We start from the raw sequence: 19714 nt of genomic DNA on the forward strand, positions 1-19714 counted from the left end.
ACACCAACATGTTAACGAGTTCCCATGTAACGACTGCTGGATATTAACAGAAGGTAGAGTTTTGCCCTAATTCCACTCAAGTACTTTTCTTAAGTATGTTCTCTACTAATCATCTGCTTAACAAGATATACCTCAAGTAACAAGTGCTTTCTTCATCTTGGGGACACAGTCAATGATGGCAGACCACTCTAAGCCCATCAGTCACGTCCACGGCAGCAGGCTGTGGTAAGACAAACTAATCCAGTTATTATGGCAGCAAGGCCAGAAAGAAATCAGGTTCATTTAAAAGGAATATTTTATTTACTTACCTGTCTTGATAAGCAGGTAGTTATTTATGTTTCTTTGGATGCGACAGAGTCCTGGGGCCCTTTTTGGTACACTGAACAATCAACTCCTCCACACGAATGAAAACATTAACAAACTTTTTAAAGGACTGAAGGAAAGAAAGAGAGCTTGACAGGGAAAGTAGAGTGGTGAAAACGCAGGAGTTGGCACATAAAGCTGCCAGCAGTTTAAACTTGATATTCAACGCATCACAATATTAGTATCAACATCTCAGTCATCTAAGTTCTGGTGCTACATATGCTTTGAATATATTCAGGTTCAAATAAAAGTAAGCAAAGCCATCACTAGATACTAAACAAGTTTTAAAAAGGAAGTCGTGTCAGAATGAGATTGCCATGGTCAAAAGAACACCCCTAGTACGGCTTAAAAACCGCTAGAGTTGAGATTCCAAGGACTGTATCAGCAACTTGCCCCCTAGACGGGACACCCTGGCAGCCTCTTCCTTGGTGAGGACACAGGATGGCTCTACAGCAAGAATGGACTGGCTTTCCACAAGTTCCACTCTGTACGCCCCTCTGCCAGGTCCCAGATCTCAAGATCCCAATCTCAGAATGGAGCCCTCAGCAAAAAAATGCAAGAGCGTGTCCGCTGAAATCACTGGAAGGGGCATAGCACAAAAACTCCGGGTAGGGGCTTGATGCAGACTAGGAGAATCTCCGCTTTGTGAGAAACATTTAATTCAACACAATGAATTACAAGAGGACAGATTTACAGAATAATAACCGTAACAGACTGTTCAAAAAGGAAAATAATTTTCACTGGCTGCAGTACCAGGTAATGTTCCCCAAAGCAAGACTTGGTAGAGCAGCAGCAAAGTACAATTCAGTCTTCTTGCAGTACTCCAAATGAGCAATAGCAAAGAATTTTGTATTTTCAAATCTTTAAGAAAAGAGTTCATATAGTATCAATCACTTTGCCATGGGATATTTTTCAAGGAGCAAAAACCTATTCAGATCACTAAGCTGAACTACTCCCAAAGGCTATTACTTTCCAGGCAATCCCCCTGGTCCCTTGCTGTCACTGCTAATCATTCTTACATGATAAAGGCTCTGGGAGCTACTTTCTTCCCCAAGTTTTGGGATACCAACAACTTGTACAATTGGTTAGTGGCACAATATTTAATCCACCAGTTTATACTGTACTCTCAGCTGAGACGTCCACGCATGAATTATGCAATGGATACCCTAGGACTAAAATAACTTTTGCAACCTAGTCAGCACATCCTCCAAGCTATAAACTCTCACCTCCTCCCCATCTTCTCCTCCCCTCTCCCTATCCTCCCTCCCCAGGTAAACTCATTTTTAGCCACAAGTTACCCCAATGTGCTCACAGATGTACTAGAAGAGACTGAAGAATCAATCAAGGTACCCACGGTGAAGCCAAATACTTATAAACACATTAAGGCAGGTTTCACATCATTTCATTTTTGGACACAAAATGCTGGTCACTTCACTGCACATGCAAATAAGAAAGATTTAATACTTAATAAAAAGCTTTAAATTCGTTTTTAAGATATCAATTATAGAAAAATCAAACTTTTTCCTTTCTTGTTTTAAAAGAGGTCAGAACATTACTGCACACAGAAGTAGATGTGTAGACACACCTATTGGAATGGATCCCCTTCCCTCCACACACACAGAAACAGAGGTCAGGGTTCTTGGCACCAGAAGAGAAAGGAGGAAGTTTTCCTCATTGTCAGTCAGAAATGAGGCATCCTTCCATTCTGAGTTGAGAAGGTCCTTCTGACTGGACTTAACCCAAAGTAAAATATACCACAAAGTGGGTATATTTATCTTCGAACTTTATTCGGCTACACTCAAGACATCCACACAGCTCCATATCAAAAACGTGCACGGTAGTGCCTTCAGTGTGGTGCTGGAACTAACTACAAAACTGATTGCCATTGATGTAAGACCAATTCCTCAAGCGTAACTCCCCCTACTCACCAAAGGTGGAGGAGGCACTGGCAGTTCATCTCTGAGACTACGCTTCCAAGACCAATGTGGTCTTGCGAGGAAAAGGAAATTCAGTGACCCAAATTGACACATGGAATGACAACCCACAACATAAAATGACCTCCCTACAGTCTGGTACAAACAGGTAGCCTACAGCAGAGTAGCCAAGGAGTGAAACAGCATCTCTCTCACTTGTGTTAAGAGAGAAAAGTGTTTCTATGGGTCATTGTTAAAAGGTACTTTGATAGAAAAGTTTAAAAATGTATCACCTATCACTGACCCACAACAAAAAAAGAAAAAAAAAAAAAGACAGGAAATTTGGTTCCTTGTATTTTCCCTCCCACTATTTTATATTCCTTTATTCCCTCCCACTTTTGCATTTCCGATTACCCTACCCCTTTAGAAAAAGGAAGGGGAGTAGAGTTTAGTCAGGTTCCATCTTCAAAACTACCCAGCAATTAATGAACCATCAGCTTCTCAACGTTTCCTGAAGTGTACATCAAAATGGTCACAGGTACAGTTGGATTGTTGGTGCAATTTACTCGGCAGACACTCTTGGCTCTGTAAATAGTTGTGCTGACCCTGCTGATAGGGTTTATACTGGGAATTCTTAGATGGAACTCCCTAGAAGAAAGAGGAAAAAAAGAGCTTGTAAGTCAGTATGAACTTTTTATACCTTTATAGAAAGTCGGCCTTTAAATGAATAAGGCACCACTGCCATAACATATCCATTCATTTCTTTATCTCCTGGTTTTCACCTTCAGCAGTTTGTTCTGGTTCTTTGCTGTTGCCAGACCTTTGTAGTAGAAAGGAATGCAAGATACTCACTGTCCAAATAAAGCTACCGTTCATGGTGTGGTAAAACAGGAAAATAGAAAGCCCAAGATATAAGATGGTATCTCCCAAAGGCCAAACAGATTTCATGTTATAATCGACCTTCCAGCTTGAAGGATTACTTAACATAAATCACTCTTCCTTCTACCTGAAATACAGCTGCCACTCCCTCCAAAGAGGCTTTTCTTTTCCTCTGCTATTCATGCTAAAAATTCCTTTTCTTTTTCCCCCCCTCCACATTCTTGACTCTTGCCTCGCAGGCTCTTGGATGTGCATAATGGAAGCACCCAGGGTACCGGCTACCCCATTTCAGTGACAGAACACTAATTGCTTTTCTTAGGCTAAAACTTAAAACGATCAAAAATTCAAATCAGCAAGTTCTGTTTTCATCTCACTGCATGAGCTCCGCTGACGACACGCACAGCGCTCCTGGCTAGGGTTACATCAAAGGAACACAGCAAGGAAAAACTGCTTCGTAGCATGGGGTGCTGTCCCTGCCCAGCGCAACACGCAGCAGCGAAGGGAACTCCTGTTGGTGTATCTTGACTTGGCCTTACAGATCTGCCTTTTTCTGCATGGCTACACTGTAAAAATTCATTATTCAGAGCTATTTTGGCTTACAAGACAATAAAAAAAGACTCTAATTGCACCTTTAAAAAGTTCCACTGCAGAAGTGCAAGTCAGAGACACACCTGAGAACAAGCAGCAAGCCCCCTGTGATACTTTCAAAGGATGCAGAACGTAAAGGCACGTTTCTGTGCATCCTGCAGTTATATCGTTACACAACTTTAAACTTTTCAGACATTTCCAGAGTTTAAACATATATATTCTTCTGTTGCTTTCAGTTTAGAAATTCCCACCACGCATAAGTTTTTTAGCAACTTCCCTCTTTTGGTAATCAGCTTGCCTTTTTTCTAACTTTCTGTAAATATGATTTAGAAAATTCCATAAACATGCCCTCTAATATACCCTGCAAGAAAATGCAAAAGTGAGAGAAAAAGGCAGGCAGAGGGAGAATCTGAGTCCACGAGATGTCAGCTGTCCTTTCTGCCCACAGTGTCCTCTTGCCTATCACAGGCAGGAATAAATAAATAAATAGGGGGGTAAAAAATGACATCACAAGTAAATGAATTTTTAAGAACTGATCCACTTTCAAGACAGAATCTTTCAAGTGTTTACGGGCACGCACTGGTTACGCTTTCAGCCCATCTGACACAGCCCTAAGGCCCAGAACACTCCGTGACCACACAAGCACTCACCAGACATTACTCATCAAAATACTTGATTTGTAGCTGAAAGCATGGCTACTACACCTTTAAAAGTGCACGATAAAAAGCAGATCTGTCAATATATACTACAGGCCCTTCTGAAAACACTTCTGCCTTTAATGTAGTACAGTTTAAGGTGAGAAAGGATGCTGCCACGTTACCTGGACTATACATTCTCCATCTCCTGGTCATGGTCCTGCTCCTCCTCCTCCTCTTCCTCTTCTCCTTCTTCCTCGCCTCCTTCTTTCTCTGAAGGAGCTTCCCCATCTCTTGCTATTTCCTCTACGTGGGCAAGCATGTCAGCCATCAGGGCTTCCTCCAGCCTCTTCCGCACCTGCTGCACCAGTTCCTCTTGCTTCCTGCCCCAAATCAACGAACACCAACATCAACCCTCAAAGCTGGCTCTTTCATGGGAAATTAATCTTAAATCACTCATGCATGAGGCTCAGCAGACAAGCACGGCTTTGAAAGAGCCCTCTGTAAGAAATGCATATTTAAAAAAATTGCCTGGCATTATACTATAAGTGAAGATGAAATAAACACTTTAAAAAAGGTTGTCCAATATTTCCCGTTACAAGTCCTTAGCATTGATTGCAGCATTTTTAATTCTGGCTGAAATTTGCTTAATCTAGCAGCTGACTCGAGGCTTTTTTTTTTTTTTTTTTTTAAACTCCTAGTACTAATATTAATTTAAACAAGAAAAAGTCAACCTACCCTGCTCAGATTTCCAATAATGAAACTGGAGAAAATTAAGTTTCTGACCATTTCAATCTTTTTGCTCATTTCCCTTTTGGGCCACAATCTTAAATTTTACAGCTCCTTTTGTGTCAAAGTCATCGTAAAGAAGTGATCAACAGTCAGTGGCTCACGGGACTCCTGGTTCATCTCAGCCACAGGAAATCATAAAGTTACAAAAAGACCATTTTCCCTGGCCATTCATGTATAAATCCAGCACAAAAAAAGGCATCCTATTTATCAGTCAAACAGCCAAAACAAGTACTACTTTTAAATGCTGTTAATGAATGCAAAGTAGCGTGCTTTCAGGTTAGTGTCTTTGCTATATTCAGCTCTCTATCAAGTGCTTAAAGCTAGATTTGACCAGGCTTGATTTAGCAATATAATTAATTACTGAAAGCAAGCTATACCTAAATACATTGCATCCTTGTTCGCTGCCACCGCAGCAGTTAGTGCTTTTATTTGGTCCTGTGCTGACACAGTAAGGTGAAGAGAATCGAATCGCACTCCTCAGGATTTCTCCAATCCCTTCTTGGCTTAGAGGTGCCTTAATCAAGGTTACTCCAATTCAGACGCCTTTTTCATTAAAAGGAGACGTACTCTGACATGAAAAACAAACATGAACCTGAAACCTCAGAGTAACTGAGCACGGTCAAAATAAAAAAGAATGGGCTTCAAGTACATGCCTGTATGACAGCAGCTTTGTGTAACAATTTTTTTCTACTCTACTGATAAAGAGGCATCCAAATTAATTCAGCAAGCCACAGTGCTCCATCGGATATTTATAACTTGCCATTGGGGAAAACAAAAGAAAAATAAAAAAGGGTACTGTTTTACCACAAGAAATCTTGTTCCAAGACAGTAAGCGATATTTCTAGTTAATACCTAATATCTTCATCTGTCACCATAAATGCTTTGCAAAGTGGCTGTGAGGTATTTAGCCAAACTCCAGGATTCTTCTCTACGGCCGCAGACAGCTGTCCAGTGATCGGCATCGTGCTAGTGTGCAGAGCACTAGCGATGGCAGAGAGAAGGGTTTCATCAGTGCAACCAGGTCCAACCCCTGCAAGCAGGAGGAAGAGCCGTGATCAGCTTTGCACAAGACAAAAGAACAGCGCATCAGGACAACGGGCATTATTTTAGTTTTAATGGCAAAGCACGCACCGTCATTTAGAAATCTAACACAATGAAATCCCACTCCTAAACATTTCTAACAGCAGCTGTACAACTCTCTCCGATGTTGTTTAAATCAGATGAATTACTGATTTTGTTACAACAAATAAAAAAAATAATGGGGAATGGAAGCCGTTTCCATTTTCCTTCTGCAAAATGAACAACAACAACAAAAAAAAGTCAAGAAGCTTTGTTTCAGCATCTCCTCAGGATGAAGGGCACCGAGCCTTCCAGCCAAAGCACTAACAGTTCCTGCTGAAGCAGGAACGGGCCCCAGCACTGACAAGCACTGGAGAACAAGGAGGTCAAACACAATACCTTCAGATCACTGCTGATTGGTATCAAAACGCCACCCCTGGAGTTAAGGGCAGACTCTTGATTACCTTGTAAACCTTTTGGAAGGTCCATTGTTTTCACCAGCTCCTCTGCAATGTCAAAAGCATTCAGTCCACTTAATTTCTTCTCCCAGAAGAGCTGACATCAAAGAAAGTGTTTATTGGCACAAAACAGAAATGGAATCGACAACTGCACAAAGCACCTGCTTAGTATCAAAAGAGGGAAGAACACTGCTGCAGACAATTTTATATTGGATTTACTACAGAAGGGGTCTGCCACGTCTGATGGCAGGGAACTATGCTCACAACAACTCTGTCCTCATCTGCTGCCTTGAAAAAGACTTTCTTTTCTGCAGGGACCAGTACTTTCACTGCTTCTGAACTGGAACAGCAAGGCAAGGCTTGCTGGCTTTCATGTCAGTGCACGTAGTGTCGGACAGCCCTTTTTACACTCCCGTTCCTCTCTTGCTGTCCCACATACACCACAGAAGTTAAGGAATGCAAGAATTGTATCCAAGCTCTTCCCAAGGTAAAGCGTTACTTCATTCCTCCCCAGCTGTTTCTCACGACAACAACCATGTCTGATCCTTTACTGTATTTTGAATCACAGGTTCTCCTCAAGCTTAGGCACGTGTGAGTGGATGGCCTGGTGGGAAGTCAAGATACTTTACCTAGATACACCTTCAACTCTTTAACTTATGTGTGTAAGGATGACAAATGAGTAGCTACAGTACCATTCCTCTTGCAGGAAAGCAATTTTATCTAGGCATTGAGAAACCAACAATTTACCCCAAGCAGTCCACAAACATCCTCTTTGATCCTGCCAAAATCAACCGAACCCACACTATTTTTCCGATCACCAGTTCCCAACAAGTGGAACAGGGACAGTCCCAGCTAAAGCACACGGGCTGGATATTCTCTAGCCACACCTTTCAAACAGGTGAATTTTAAGCCAGCACATGACGGGACTCAGCACTGCTTTCAAATTCTGAAGAAACATTGGGAGTTGTGCTGATCAGGTTACAATATGCTGCAGTCTGGTAAAATATTTCAAAGCTGTAATTCAACAGACCCTTAGATGTATAATGCAGAGAAGGACACAAAAAAGAGCAATTTTGCCCTATTCTATGCTATATCACAGAAAATGAAATATACAAACCAGTACGTGTATATATATTACAATACAGTGTATATAGATATATTTGTTATATCTACATACATATACAGATAAAAACTTCTAAAGGACCTTTTCTCAGAAAAGGGACTCCAGTGCCACCATAAACAAGGAAAGACTACATAAGGAAAGCACAAGCAGAGTCTAGGAAGCTGCATTACAACAAGTAGTAACGGGAGCAGCGAAAGCACACAGGTCAGGTTACAACACTTTTGCTACTGGAGCTGATCTCTGCTGTCTAACAGATCGCATTCACACACCAATCTGTACTCACATAGCAATATCTTCCACAACAGGGATACAAATCTCTATTCAGCTCAAAAGTTTTGCATATCAACACCGTATCTTTAGTGTCATCTTGTATTGTCTTAACTAGCCAAGGAATAGCAATGATGTTATGAACATGTACGCTCTACCTCCTTAGGAAACCATGCTAAAACCCTACCAAAAAAACCCCTGTCCCAAAACACATAAAAAACCCCCACCAAAAACCACGACAAAACCAACCACCCAACTCCATTTCAAATGGAACCTATCACACATTTCACAAAGGTAGAGTTTAAGTACGCAGAAGAAGTTTTCAGTGTGAGAGGTGGGGTAGTTTATAGGGTATTTTTGAAATCTATTTTGTTAAAATCACCTTCCTTCTTGGATTGATGTGTTTTTAATTCCGCTAGACCCACAAGAGTTTGAAATGTACTGATAATCGAGACCGATGACAGCATCTGAACAGACTAATAAAGCTGAACATCTCGTTTCCATAAGTCATAAAGATGGACTCGTTACAGGAAAGGATTCACAGAACCCTTTGGTGTGAGCTTTGCACAGGACACAGCATCACAGTATGATAAGAAAACCACTTTGATTTTGTATTGTAACAACATCCCAAGTGGATTTATGACCTTATTCATACACGTAGAGTTAACTACTAATGATACACGCATCTAAAAAAAAAGGCCCACGCAGGGGTCACAATCCCTTGCACTACATCACAAACACCACATTGTATGTGGTCTGTACAGGAACAGGAATTTCTTGAAACACAGAATTCCTATACAACTGGAACATTTGATAGTGATTCTAATCACAATGTGAGTGTCCCCTAAAGTAGTTATGATGTCTGTCTAAATTTGTACGATAACACTTGATTTCAGCATTAAGGAAATGAAGGCTTAACTGCAACAGAATTGTAATCTAAACGAAGGCTGGAGTCTAGTTGTAAACCACAGTGCAGACAGCACATCGACTATATATTGGAAATGGGGTCTGGCTCAATTGTAAAAGCTGGGAGCGCTGTAAGTTATTGTTTCTGAAATATGAGAGACTTCAGATTGCCACGGACTATCTGTTCAGCATCACAAATTAAAGCAGTTTATTTTGGGACCCTCCCAGCAGCAAAATCTGGAGTTTGGTAGTCCTGGAGAAGTTACTAAGCTGCACGCCTTACCTGCCGGGGCTGGTCCACAGCTTTCTGAGGGTCACTCTTCACCTTATTGCTGGGATGGTTTGTGATCTTTGTGACGGGTTGTTTGAATATGGAGGCTGTCTGCCTAACAGGCAGTGCTGTGTTCAAATCAGGCTTGCCCTAAAAATTTCAAACAAAAGGAGGGGGAGAGCCCACAAAAAATATTTTCAAGTTTTTGAAATACTACTACAGCCATAAAGATATACAGCAGGGAAGAGCAGAGAACATGGACTTGAAAACTTGTCTGATCTCAAGCCATGTGAGATAGACTGCTAAAAATGCATAACTACATTCAAATCTTGCCTTAGACCTATCAAAATCAAACATTTTCCACTCTTTCACATTCTACTTAAAATGCTAGCCTCCTCTCTTTCTAGTTTATACACACAGGTTTTAACACAAATTTGAAAGAATTTAGAAGTCAGAACACTGAGTTTGCACGTTGATGAGCCACTTGTAGAACACTAGAACAAAGGATTTTGACATGATATTTGTAATAATCAAAAAAATCATGAAGTCTGATTTAGAAAGCGTTTTGTGAATCCAGAGTTTCTGAACCATTCTGTTTAAATCCAGTTGTGGACACCAACAAGCAAATCAATACAGGTGGAACCTTGATCACTTTTTCTACCTTCAGTTCTTAACAAACCTCAAGTTTTTAAATGGAGCTTATAACAATCAATTTTTCACTACATGACTGCGTTTTATGTTAGTGGAAACATAGGAAGACTGTTCCGCATTCCCAAGATCTAACATGCAAATCTTGAAATGGCTGTAGGACACACTTTGTTCTTGAGGATGCAGACACCGCATCTGCTTAACATATTTATTCATGAGATGTAGAAAAGATGTATTCAGGACAAATATTCTGAACCATCTGTGTGCTAATCCATTTATAAGCCAATGATAACTATTCATACATTTATTAGAAGGCCTGGCCAGAATTTTTAGCCTGTGAGATGTGTGTTAGCTGCTGGTCTCTGCAGCGAAGGCATGCTTCTTTTAAAATACCACCACAGCTCCTAGCGCTATAAGAAAATGCTCTAATCACTCTGATGATGATGATTCTTGACTGGTTGACATATTTAGAAAACAAGCATTAGGCTGTTTTCCACATTTAACGTTTAGGTGCACAGGAATAAGCTTTTGGGTTCTGAAAAAGCTTTTAGCATCCAAGGAAGATACTCAAGAATGCCTTGAGCCCATCTATCCAGACAAGCAGTATACCAATGTCACTGTAATCCTGACTAAACCTGAGCAATCAAAATTACCAGGTGGCAATTGGACTCTTATTTTGTTCTACAAACAGGCCTTGCCACCCTCTTGCCGCTTCAGCTTTTTGCCCGCAATGCATGCCCTCCTTAGCTCAATTCCAAAGCAGAGACACCAGCATGGCCTATGGAGAGTTCCAGGGAGCTGCTTGCAGGAGGCTGCGTTATCTCCTCATCCCTCCTGCCCCACACCACTCCTCTCCCCCAGAGCAAACGCTAGCACAGAGCGGAGCCACTGCACAGACACAGGAGTCAGCTGGAGATCTGGGGCTCTGGAGAAGATCCTGCTGGAGAAGGTGATCTCACACTCCAGGAAGGGGAAGAGAGAAAGATGCCAGCCCTCCCTCCAGCCCTTCTGTACAGAAGATTTAGCAGTTCCGCAATATTCTTCCACGGTGTCAGTACCCTGGAAGAATCAGTGAATTGCAGTATTTGTCCAACACCTCGTAACAGAGATGTTATCTCATACAACTCGAGTTACACACATTAATTACAAAATGCTTAATTTTCACGCTATCACAGATACTGTTCTGAGAGGCAGTCAGGCCAGAACAATAGAAGACAGAAAGGAGAAAGCTGCCACTGCCTCTTAATCTTACTTTGGCTTGGTTGGAACAGTCATAGCGCATCCTCTGCCTGTTCTTGTTCATTTTATTCATCAACATTTTTCCTGTGCGGAAGTCAAAAGTGCTCAGGTCCATCGAGCTCCCCAGGTAGCGTGCCAGCTGGGGCTTACTTCGGAACTTTTTACCACTTGGGCTGAAAAAACACAGAAGAGAAACAAGGAGGAAAATTAAAACCCTCTGGGACTTCAATACCAGCACTCGCTGCAACTCAGGAGAGGCAAATTTTACTTCCTTCATGAAAAACAACACAAGCTGAACTTCCCAGAATAAAGCTCACATTAAACTCTAAATGGATATTACTGCTTTCATATAACTCCTTCTCACGATTACTGTGGAAGAGGCAACTTAAGTGCAGGTCATGTTAAAATGTTTTTATACATGAAAAGAAAGATTCAGACCAGGTATAAACAAACATAGCATAATTCACACAGTAAGTGCCACGGGAGATACCAGCACTGATGCACTTATCACTCAGTTGTCTCAAAAAATAAATGCCCATTTCAAGTCTAACTTCTTCTCCCAGGGGTGTTAAGTTTGAGTAGCACCACAAACATCTTGGACTCCTTCCCCCTCTGCCCTGAACAGTACATTCAGGGCTGACCACAAGTCTTTGGAAGCATTCTGAACACTTCAGGATTACACAGGAGCGAGGAGGAAGAACTGATGTTAACTGCTGACAAGCTGCAAAGCAAAGAATTACAAAGCTCCAGCGATGCAAAGATAGAGGTCAAAACCTTGGAAAACTTTCCGTTAGCGGCAAAATGGAAGAGAGATTCTTTTTAAACACCTGGTTTCACAGGAAAGACTACAACCTGGCAAGGAGGCACAGTTACTCCAGCTCCTCACTGTTGCTGGTTTTGTGTTTGGGTTTTTTTGTTTTTTTTTAATAATAGAACATGACCTTTTGCACTACTTCAAAAAGCACTGCTAGGTAAGCTCTTTATTTTTTTATGCATAAAGCAAAAATAAATTAATGTGTTATGATTGCAGTATAGAACTGTAAGCATGAAGTATTCTTCACATTCTCATTTAGCATCATAACAATGCCTCTTTTTATTCCCTTAATTTCTCTCATTTCTGTTTTTCTGCATCTTGCTACTTGCATATTCAGTCTTGGTACCCATCTAGGAGAAGCTTACTCCACACACCAAGCACAGGTTAGTTGGGTGAAAGGCATTTTAAAACCAGAAATGCCAGTTACCACCCCACTCCTATTTATCCATTTTCTTCTTTTAAAGAGCTGTTAGTAGCGTTTGAATATTTTTTTCAGCCATACTGCATGGCAGCAGGGTGATCTCCTCCCTCGCCTACAAACACCCTCCGCTCTCGGTGTACCACCACTGAGAAGAGGTAAGGCCACTTCCCAGGGAGACCTCACTGACAGGTACCCACCGTACGCCGTGGTGGTACCTGCAAGTTCAACAACTCAACTCGTAACTTCACAAAATGCCAAGCGTTGAACTTCAGGTGACTGGAAGCAACACCTACATATTAGAGTCTCTACCTGGTTTTTCTACTGAGGAGAGAAATTATATCAATGCAACTTAGACCTGCCAGAGACAAATTAATGCCAATGAGGTTCAGATGCTTTCTAAGGACAGCTGGAGCTCTGTAATTAAGGTTACCTTCTGTCACTCCTGAAGTCAGAAATGCAGGCTATTTGTTGCAAGGTTTCTACTTGAAGGCCAGGAATAACTTGAAATAGTAAAGTCCTCACAGGATGAGAGGAAAGAAGCATTACTATCTCAGCAGCATAGACTCTGCTCTGCCACAGGGGTGGTGTTCCCATTGGTAAGATACCAACGGTCTCTCTGGGGTCTTCTCAATGGAAAAAAAAAACTCAAAGGAAAAAGCCTCTTTTCCACACATTAGCTGCTTCCCCAAAGCCTTTATTAGGGGAAAGGTCTGAAAAAACAGCATAAGCATACAATTTCTAGCACGGGACATTGGTAGACCAATTAGTTCAAGTCAGACTGTATATGCAAAAAAAAAAAAAAAAAAAAAAAATTACAAAAACCCCAAAACAACAGAGAGAACCAAAGTATTAAATGCTCTCAAAAAACCTGAAAGCCAAGGTTAATACAAATAATACTAAAACTGAAAAAGTCTCTCAAAGGACTTAATAACCAAAAGGTTGTGATCACCCCCCATACAGCATCTGCTCAGGAAGCTCCTGGCCGCAGTTGCTCCCAAGCTGCTTATCCTGCCGTGTATCTGCTCCCTGCCACCACCGCTGCTCAAGCATGAAAGCATTCATGCAAATGTACAGTTACCCAGATGGGGAGAATAATCCATCTTTAGAAGGTAGGGAGAAGAGGAAGAAACACTTTATTACTGGTTATTCCTCAGCTGGACCAGTTCACTGCAGAACTGCACAAATACTCAGGCCAGAAGATGACACACAGAGTAGGAATAAGCAGAGAGGAACAGAGACTGGATCCAGACTCAAATCTGAAACCACTTTTTAAAAATGTAAAGGGAGTTATATGCCTCTGTCCAGAAAAAGTAATAATAACCAACTCCAGCAGCTTTCAGGCCAGAGCCATCGCTGCCATCAGGAGAAAACCCTGCTATATGAACAACGTGACACTGCTTCCTCTTCCAAGATCTGCAGCTCCAGTTTATGGTTTAGTGTCTTAATAGTTTTAAAAACAATACATTACAGTGAATCGTGCACTCAGAAGCACAGTGTAACTTTCAGAACAGAGCCAGACATGCTCAGAGACAGTATATTAAATGAACATAGCCCTTCAGCTTTTTGGTTTAGTATGTGTTCTAGTAATTTTTGCAACAAATCTGAAAAGCTGCTCAAAGTCCACATACATCTGAAAAAACCCACCTGAAATGACTCAGAGTCCTGTCTCTTCCTGGGGAAGCTTGGCCCAAAGGAAAAGCACTGAAATGTTCAGAAGAAAAATTTTTATTATGTCTTGAAAAAGGCATAATTTCTGGAACAATGGGGAACAAAGCTAGAACTCAAAGCAGACAGTAAAGTTGCTCAGTAAACACAAGCAGAAAGGAAGCAGCCGGTGTGCTCTGGAGCTCCTGGGGTCCCCGCCGGCAGCAGCGTGCTTGGTAGGACACCACCACTGAGGGCACCTACAGACACCGGAGAGGGTCAAAGGGCAGGGTGGGGGCAGCCAAAAACCCACAAAACTTGAGCAGCTGCGATTGCCTGCTGCACACCACAAGGCACAGAAACAGTAAACCAGCACTTACGGATTCTGAACATTGTTCAAATGCTTACATGCCCTTTAAATGTCACAAAATAGAAAATTTACCCCCTTCCACTCCAGAGCAAAAGCTTTGCTCTGCACTCGTGTTTTTGATATGCAAAGACTTTGAAGAGACACACCTTGGTATGAAGCTGCAAAAGCCAACCTCTTCTGAACAACGCTGATACTGCGATCGCCTTGTACTTGGTTCCTGAATTAAGGTCTTTCACACTTCAACACGTTACGAAAAGCAAGGCAACTGCAAAGTTGCAAACGATTTTACATGCTCGTCCATCAAAAGCTCCAACACATTATCTGCTGGCACAGCCCGCCTAACAAAACGAACCGAAGAGGACTGAGGGGTGGTATGAGCAGACCCAAGCCACCCTCATTTATTATTCACAGACTTTTTGGGCGCAGACTAAGCTGAATGCTTGGCAGCCTATTGAAAGGCCAGGAGCTGCCAGGTGCCTGCTGCTCTCCATGTGCAGCTCAGCCTTTGTTTCCTGCCTTATATTCTTAAGGGGAGACCGACCGCAAGCCCAGGCCCTCTCCCCTCCTCCCTCATTACACAAGTCTCCTCCCCTCCGCTCTCCCCGTTTAGCCTACACAGGATCTGCACAACTTAGAAAGCAAAGGACAAAAGACAAAAAAAAAAAAAAAAAAAGCCATGAACAAACCCAGATGTCGCCTGCCTTTTACAAAAAATGGAGAGAGGAACAGCCTAGGTAAAAAGGGTGATCAACAGCATATACTCAAAGCCTCATCTCCTCGGTGGAGGGGTGATGGGTATAATGCAAAATGTTTTTTCCTTCCCTCTTTCAATCGTGCTTCCTCCTGCACAGAGCTGGGGAGTCACAGCCCACCCCAGCCTCCCCCCCACTGCACTTCTCTCCCCATCTCTACTCCAGGCAAAGTGCGGCGTGGGGGGCCCTTTGGGTACTGTATGCGCACAACACTGCTTCCTACGGAGAGATGTGTACCCTGGGACACCTGACAGACTGCCACTGCTGGTCCCCCCTTCCTGCAGCATCTGCGCCAAGTCCTGCCTCAGTGGTCCCACACTCCAACAATTCTGTTATCCCGGGACAGGCCAGCACAGACACTCGCAGCTTTCACCAGAGCACATAAAAAGCATTGGTGTGAACAAGCAAGACCAGGCGACATCTCCAGTTGCCATAACCCACCCCACAACTTCACAAATCTGAACAGCAGCATCTCCCCATCCCTCCGTAAACGGGTGCCCTGCATGGAGCAGCCGTGGGGAATCGAGCTGTCCCTTGCCAGCACAGCTGTCCCAAGCAATATTTACATGCACATGGAGGCCCCACACCGCTGCCAGCAGTGGCGTGTAAGGGATGCTCCCTGCCCCACAGGGCAATGGGGTTGTCTTTGTTCAGCAACTTGGGCTCCAACCACACAAAACCCACCAGAACAAAGAACTTTGATACACACAAACTCTCTCAGATTTCCAGAAGCACCTCACCCCCAAACAAGAACCTGAGTGGCAGTCCCATAACACAGGAACCAGCCCAAATATAACCAGACATTTTTATAAGGCTCATCTCGAGTATCATAACAACTTCCCTGGGGGTGCTGCAGGTAAAACAGAACAACCAAAAAGGACCAAAGTACAGGCCCAGTAAAAGCATTCTCCTTCACAATTTTTTTTTTTTGAAAAAAAAAGTATATAGACCAAAATACACTTTGATTGTGTTAAAAACACTTTCTTCAACTTTTTAGGTAGGTGCTACATAGGTAAGAAATTCACAACAAAATAAGCTTCACCCAAGAGATTAGTCAAGTCTTCCAGAACACCAATTATCAGCAACTCCTTGAAGTAGAGATGAGCAGCAATCCCAAACTTCTCAGACACTTTGCCATCAAACCTTCAGCAGAAAAACACTATGAAGAAAAGCCACACAAAGCAGCACTAAATTCTCCTTCCCCTAGCTGAGAACACTGAGTTTGAAGAGAGCCTTTGTAGCTAAAACTCTCTCAAAGATGACCCACCACTTCAACAACATCCTTGATACACTTCCCCTCCTGAAATCCTGCATCCCTGCATGTTTCCTGCTCGCTCCGAATTTGGCCCACAAGCCCCACCGCACTCCTGGGCTTCCCAACAAGCCAAAGGCAGATGAGAGAACACACTCCAGCTGAAAAACTTCTGCACAATCAACAGCTGGTAAGCACAAGGTTATAGGCCTGTTCCTAAAAATCTGCCCAGAGACTTACACCTCAAGGAGGGTTTAATTTCCAGCCAGTGATCGGCTCGCACAGCCTCAAATCTCACGGGCTGAACATACTCGGCACAACCCCATTTGTCTTGCCACCCCCAAAGCAGAACTCGACAGAAACATTCACGCAGAAAGCACGTGCTGCTAGTACTCAGGGTTACAGAAGGAAATCTCCAAACAACGAGCACAGCAGCCCTAAACAACGGTTCGGAAAAAAGCAGTAACCGCCACCCCGCTGCTGACCACCTCGGCTCAGCATTAATTCTCAAGGCTGGTTATTGCAGACATGAGCGCTCGTTTCCAAACCATGCATGCAATTTTCCACAAGCACTTACTGCATCTGTACATTCAGGGTAGCCAGACAAAAAAAATCATCCAGGTAAACAACAGGCAGAAATAGCAGAGGGATTAATAAATTGCCACACACATTTTTTCTGCTCTAAGGTACAGCAAAATGCAACAGTAACCAAAAATTAGTGCAGCAGGGCCCTATTATACCTTTGATCTCTGTCCAAATTGATATAAAGGGAAAATCCATTATAACTCAGGAACAACAAATATGCTAAAAAAAAGAGGGGGAGAGGGGATGTTTTAAGTTCAGCTCCAAGACCACAACTTTACAAATGAAGTAAGTTCTTGGCAAAACAGACATCTTTAAAGCTTTCAGCTGCACCTCCTCTAGTTGCTGCTGGTGGTCTTTTCTTCTCCCTGCAGACTCCTAGCTGCAGTGACGGAGCCAGCACCTCCAGCTTTACACTCTGCAGGATGATGTTTGCTGGTTCACCCGCCACCCAGCATGGCACGCTTGCCTCACCACCATAATCTGATTTTTTTTAAAAAAACCCCATGCAATCTAACACGCGCAGGAGTTGATCGCATACGTTTTGCTGACTAGAAAGGCCAGATAAGGACACCTGGATAACTTCTGCGACGCTCCTGCAGCTCCCGACGGACCTAAGTTTCACACATCAGCTCACGGGTGCACTGAGGCTGCTTCTTATGGGTGCAGGAAGGATCCATATGGCCCACCTACAGCCATATGAGACACACACGGGTATTAATAGCAATCCTGCAGGCAGAGCAAGTGGCTCCCCAGCCACATGCTTCCCCCACCAGCAATACTTTCAGGATAGCGCATCCTGAGCCCAGCCCCCCGACTCCCACCTACAGCAACAGCCACCACCGCGGGCAGATGCTTCTTTTTGATGCTCCCCCAAATTCTGATGCTCCCCCAAATTCCTCAACGGACAGAAAAAGCAGCGGACGGAGCCACGGGGCGGCCACTCGCGCCTGGGGCTACTTCACACACACCTCGCCCGGCTGCCGTTAAAATAACCCACCTGTGCTGGCCTGGCAGCAGCCCCCCGAAGCGGATGAGCAGGGGTCCCCCCAAAGGCCGCTGCCCCTCCACACTGGGTGGCTGACAGCTGGGCCGACGGGGGGTAGCGCAGAGCCCCCCACGGTGGTGCACCCCCAGCAGTGCCCCCCCGGGCCTCAGTGTCCCCCCAGCAGTGCCCCCACCGGGCCCCAGTGGTTCCCCCCCTCCCCCCAGCCCCAGTGTCCCGTCAGCAGTGGCCCCCCCAGCAACAGACCCCCGAGCCTCAGTGCCGCCCCTCAGCAGTGTCCCCCCCGAGACTCAGTGTCCCCCCAGCAGTGTCTCCATTGAGCCCCACTGCCCCCCACCCCAGCCCCAGTGTCCCCTCAGCAGTGTCCCCCCCAGCAGCAGACCCCCGGGCTTCAGTAACCCCCAGCTGTGCTCCCTCCCCCGCCCCAGTGTCCCCTCAGCAGCCCCCCCAGCACGTCCACCTGTAGCGACAGGCAGGGCCCAGCGACCCCCCGCCGCGGCCTCCCGCCCCGCCCCCCGGCAGCGCGGCCCGGACCCCCGGGGGCAGCGCGGCCCGGCCCGGCGCTCCCACCTCTTCCGCTCCATCGCGGCGCGGCCCGGCCCGCCGCTCCCTCCGGGCTCCGGTCGCCTCCGCCGGCTCTTCCCGGCCGCCGCGCTCTCCTCCCGCCGGCGGCTGCTCCCCGCTCCCCCCCGCCCCGGGAGGCGGCGCCGGGGCCGCGGCTCGTCCCGCTCCCGCCCGCCGCCCTCGCCGAGCGCGGCCTCCGCCGGGCCCTGGCTCCGCGCTCCGCCGCGGCACTCCCGCCTCCCCGCGCCGAAGGCGGCCGCTGAGCTCCGCCCGCCCCCACGGTTCCGCTCCCGCCCCTGCCACCGCTCCGCCTCCGCTGGATCCCTCCGCCCGCGCGCGCCGCGGCAATATAGTCCCTCCCCACCGCCCCGCTCGGCGGGAAGCCAGCCCCGGCGCCCCCCTCCCCCTCGGCCCCCGCCTTACTCCAGCGCCGGGCGCCGCGGCCCCCCCCGGTGTCCCGGCAGCGCCGCTTTGGGCATCTTCCCCGCGCCCGCCCCGGCCGGACTGGCGGCGGCTCGGCCCGCGGCTCCGCTGGCGCCCCCTGCAGCCCCGCACCGGCGCGGCAGCCCGGCCCGCTCCAGGGGCACCGGGGCACGGCTGGAGGCGGCACCCCCGGGCACACGGCCCCACGGAGGGGGGCACACGGAGGGGAGCCCACGGGCGCACACGACCCCACGGGGACCCCAGGGCTGTACGGCCCCAGAGGGGGGACCCCAGGGGCATGGCCCCCCGGAAGGGGCACTGCCCCAGAAGGGACCCCTGGCTGCGTGGCCCCCCAGAGGTAACCCTATGGGCACACGGCCCCACAGAGGGATCCCACAGGCACATGGCCCCATGGAAGGGAGCCCCCAGGGCACACGGCCCCATGGGCATGTGGCCCCACGGAGGGGCCACTGGCAGAGCCAGGCCTCGCCCGGTGTTACCTTCCCCCGGGCCGGTGGGCTCCGCACCACGGCCCCTCGCGGGGGCTCCTCCACAGCAGTGGCTCCACGCAGCGCACGGAACCCTCTCTCCTGGAACAGTGTCCAAAAGGAAGTCCAACAAGAAAGAGGGAAACCTGCTCCGGAGGAGATGATGCAAAGACAAAGCAATGACAAGTTTTTCCAAGAAAAAATGCAAACCACAACCTACGGCGGATGGCCAAACCCCACCACAGCACCCGGAGTGT

General features: G+C 45.9%; 1 protein-coding gene across 4 annotated transcripts; it reads right to left on the reverse strand.

Moving 5' to 3' along the window:
- Positions 1 to 1000: 1000 nt before the first annotated feature.
- MBD3 (methyl-CpG binding domain protein 3) lies at positions 1001 to 19061 on the reverse strand. 4 transcript variants are annotated; one of them, XM_037384572.1, is made up of 9 exons: positions 18553 to 18615; positions 17551 to 17665; positions 14021 to 14077; positions 11155 to 11314; positions 9267 to 9404; positions 6694 to 6784; positions 6023 to 6200; positions 4564 to 4761; positions 1001 to 2924 (listed from the first exon to the last, which is right to left on the reverse strand). In XM_037384572.1, exons 4-8 carry the CDS (start codon positions 11254 to 11256, stop codon positions 4569 to 4571), a joined length of 702 nt encoding a protein of 233 aa, XP_037240469.1. In that variant the 5' UTR covers positions 11257 to 11314; positions 14021 to 14077; positions 17551 to 17665; positions 18553 to 18615; the 3' UTR covers positions 1001 to 2924; positions 4564 to 4568. The 4 variants fall into 4 exon arrangements, with proteins under 4 accessions (XP_037240469.1, XP_037240467.1, XP_037240468.1 ...); XM_037384570.1 differs by lacking the exons at positions 17551 to 17665; positions 18553 to 18615 and adding an exon at positions 18970 to 19061; XM_037384571.1 differs by lacking the exon at positions 17551 to 17665 and having other exon boundaries at positions 18553 to 18627.
- Between the last annotated feature and the right edge of the window lie 653 nt (positions 19062 to 19714).

Source organism: Falco rusticolus, chromosome 4 (genome assembly GCF_015220075.1).
Source record: "Falco rusticolus isolate bFalRus1 chromosome 4, bFalRus1.pri, whole genome shotgun sequence".
In the NCBI taxonomy this organism is placed as follows: Eukaryota; Metazoa; Chordata; class Aves; order Falconiformes; family Falconidae; genus Falco; species Falco rusticolus.